Consider the following 2,481-nt stretch of genomic DNA (forward strand, 5'->3'; position numbering starts at 1 on the left):
CTAATGGGTAGTCTCTGTTTGGCTTGTGAAAGGATAGTGCTAGAAATGGTGACTTGAATGTTAAAATCCTTTGTCACACATTTTGAAATCCTAGGTGCAGGTATGTTTTGAGATAGTCACTTCACTGTGTGAAAGATCAGTTTATAGGATGATTTGTTAAAAATGTAATGTTTGTAGTATGCTTTAGTTATTTCAAACCATAGTTGGATTTGTTTATGAACAGAAAAGAGTAAATCAACTTTATGTTGTAACATAAAAATTTAAAAACAAAACTTGTGTTTTATCTTGTCATTTTCAAAGTATATAGTGAATGAAGATCCTGTCTCTGTTTTAAACTTTTTTTTCAACTGTGTATTTCAAAATTTAGAAAAAATTATAGTGTAATTAGTATTCAGTTTCATGACCCTATGAATTTTTCTTCTCTTTTCAAGCTCTTGGGCTGTATGAAGAAGGAATGACAGTAGACCAGAAACGAGAATTATTGGTAAGATATTGATGAAACTGTTGTAATCAGTTTATATCCATAAAAACATGGATTTATATATATTAACCCATTACCTGCCATGGCCATTTTGTCTTATGGGGAGGGCAAAATCACATTTGTGAATTGAAAAAATTATAGAGAATTTATCTTTTATTGGATTTCAGATTTTATTTTTGTAAATAGTGGCATAACATTTAATTATTTGTACAAAATTGTATTATTTAATGAAGTTTAAAGAGGAATTTAATGAAAAAAATCCTAAAATATGTTTGAGACCGTGAATAAGTGCCCTCTAAGAAGAATTTTTTTTTTTTGAAATTGAAAAAAAATGTTTCCTTCCACTTCAGCACTGGTCCTGCCATCTATGATTGGTATCTAAACCTTTTTCTAGTCTGTTTTCTTTATAAAACAGCATCTGGGTGTGTTAAACTTCAGTTGTAAAACTTTTGGCCATACCTAGTCGAAGGTGTTAATTTCAGTACCATATTATTCCAATCGCTGCATTTCACATTTGACAAATCATAGGATGACGAGCAAAGCATGTGACGAAACGTTGTTCTCTGGATTTTATAATATGAATGTGGGTGGTACTTATTATATGTAGAGGTTGTATTTAGTATTGGCCAAAGATACTTTTCTATAAGTGTTAGAAAACTTGATTCTGGAAAAAACTGCATGGGATGTACATGACTTTTATTATTTTTCTATAGTAGCTTAAGTCATGCTGCATCTTATATCTATTTATATTAATCATTATATTGAAAAATTAACTAAAAGTAGATATATTTTATAGGAAAGAAGTTGATCCACAATTGTTAGGGTTAAGCACTATCGAGTGTTGAGTGCAAGGTCTCAACATGAATTAGGCTTAGCACTTTGAACTGAAAGAGATTGTGATTTTTTATATTTTTTTTGCATTTAAATTTGTAGTTTTAAATTCAATAATTTAGTGTAATTTTATTTTTAATTCATAATAATAATAATATGATTCAGTATTTAGAATGATAAACTTACGTGATTTGTACGTAATACTACTAGTACCACAATCTTTTACTTTGTAGGAAGACCCACACTTCTTTTGTTATTGCTTTAGAATTAAAACAGTCTAAATGATATATATATATATATACAGTTTATTCTGATATTTTGCAAATGGTTTTAAACTCAGTGTACAAGTGACAAAAATAAAACCCATATGTTGGTTGTGAAACAGACTAAATGCATTTGTCTCAATAATACAGGGAAGCTATGATATTCTCACAGTTGGGGTCTCAATACACTAAAGAGCTTAAGTTTCGAATTCCAACATAAATCTTGCCTAGAATAAGAGGAATGTGACCAGGACTAAGCTTTTAAATGCTGTAAAGTAATTTTCTTTGTAATTTATGGTGTCTGTCTTGTTTGGTAATCTCTTCTAACAGGATGTATCAAGTAACTAGGGTCAGGCTGTGTTCTAACCACCTGTACTGTAAACTGTTACATACATTCTCTAGTAGTGGCAATTAGTTTTGTCTGTATAGTAAAACAACATACACGGACATATGTTGAAATAAACTTGTTTGAAGGTTCAAAGAAATTATATTCAAGTACCGAAAATATTTCTTATTGTCATATCTACAGTAATGTTGAAATGCGGCTGCACTGGACTGAATGAGAGTGACCACCAACAGGCATGATAGTTTACGGCAAATGTACAATGTTCACGCTGCTAACATCGCGATTTATTCGGCACAATAAACAAAAGTATGGCTGCAATGAAACATAAATATAAACTTGAAATAAAAATACATTTAGGAAACAAAATTAAAATTTTTTTATGTACATATATAAACAGGAAATCCTAGTTAAAAATAAAAATACTAATTTATTGTTTAGGTGTATTTACAAATATTATTTTCAGGTCTTGTATATTACATGAAACCATTCGGAGAGTACGTGGGTATTAAAAAATTAAAAATAGATAAAATCTGTATTTTATGGATGATACAAATTTTTTG

At 29.5% G+C, this 2,481-nt stretch overlaps 1 protein-coding gene across 3 annotated transcripts in view; it reads left to right on the forward strand.

The window, feature by feature from the left end:
* LOC106459384 overlaps window positions 1–2,481 on the forward strand; it is a 49,715-nt gene that overhangs the window by 10,799 nt on the left and 36,435 nt on the right. For all 3 annotated transcript variants that reach the window (XR_002610565.1, XM_013919000.2, XM_022385853.1), the window contains exon 4: window positions 432–484. Coding sequence is in view for 2 of the 3 variants with exons in the window: in XM_013919000.2 (XP_013774454.1) it covers window positions 432–484 (53 nt within the window). In the remaining variant the exon portion in view is untranslated. The remainder of the gene's footprint in view (window positions 1–431; window positions 485–2,481) is intronic.

This window comes from Limulus polyphemus, unplaced genomic scaffold (genome assembly GCF_000517525.1).
Source record: "Limulus polyphemus unplaced genomic scaffold, Limulus_polyphemus-2.1.2 Scaffold599, whole genome shotgun sequence".
In the NCBI taxonomy this organism is placed as follows: Eukaryota; Metazoa; Arthropoda; class Merostomata; order Xiphosura; family Limulidae; genus Limulus; species Limulus polyphemus.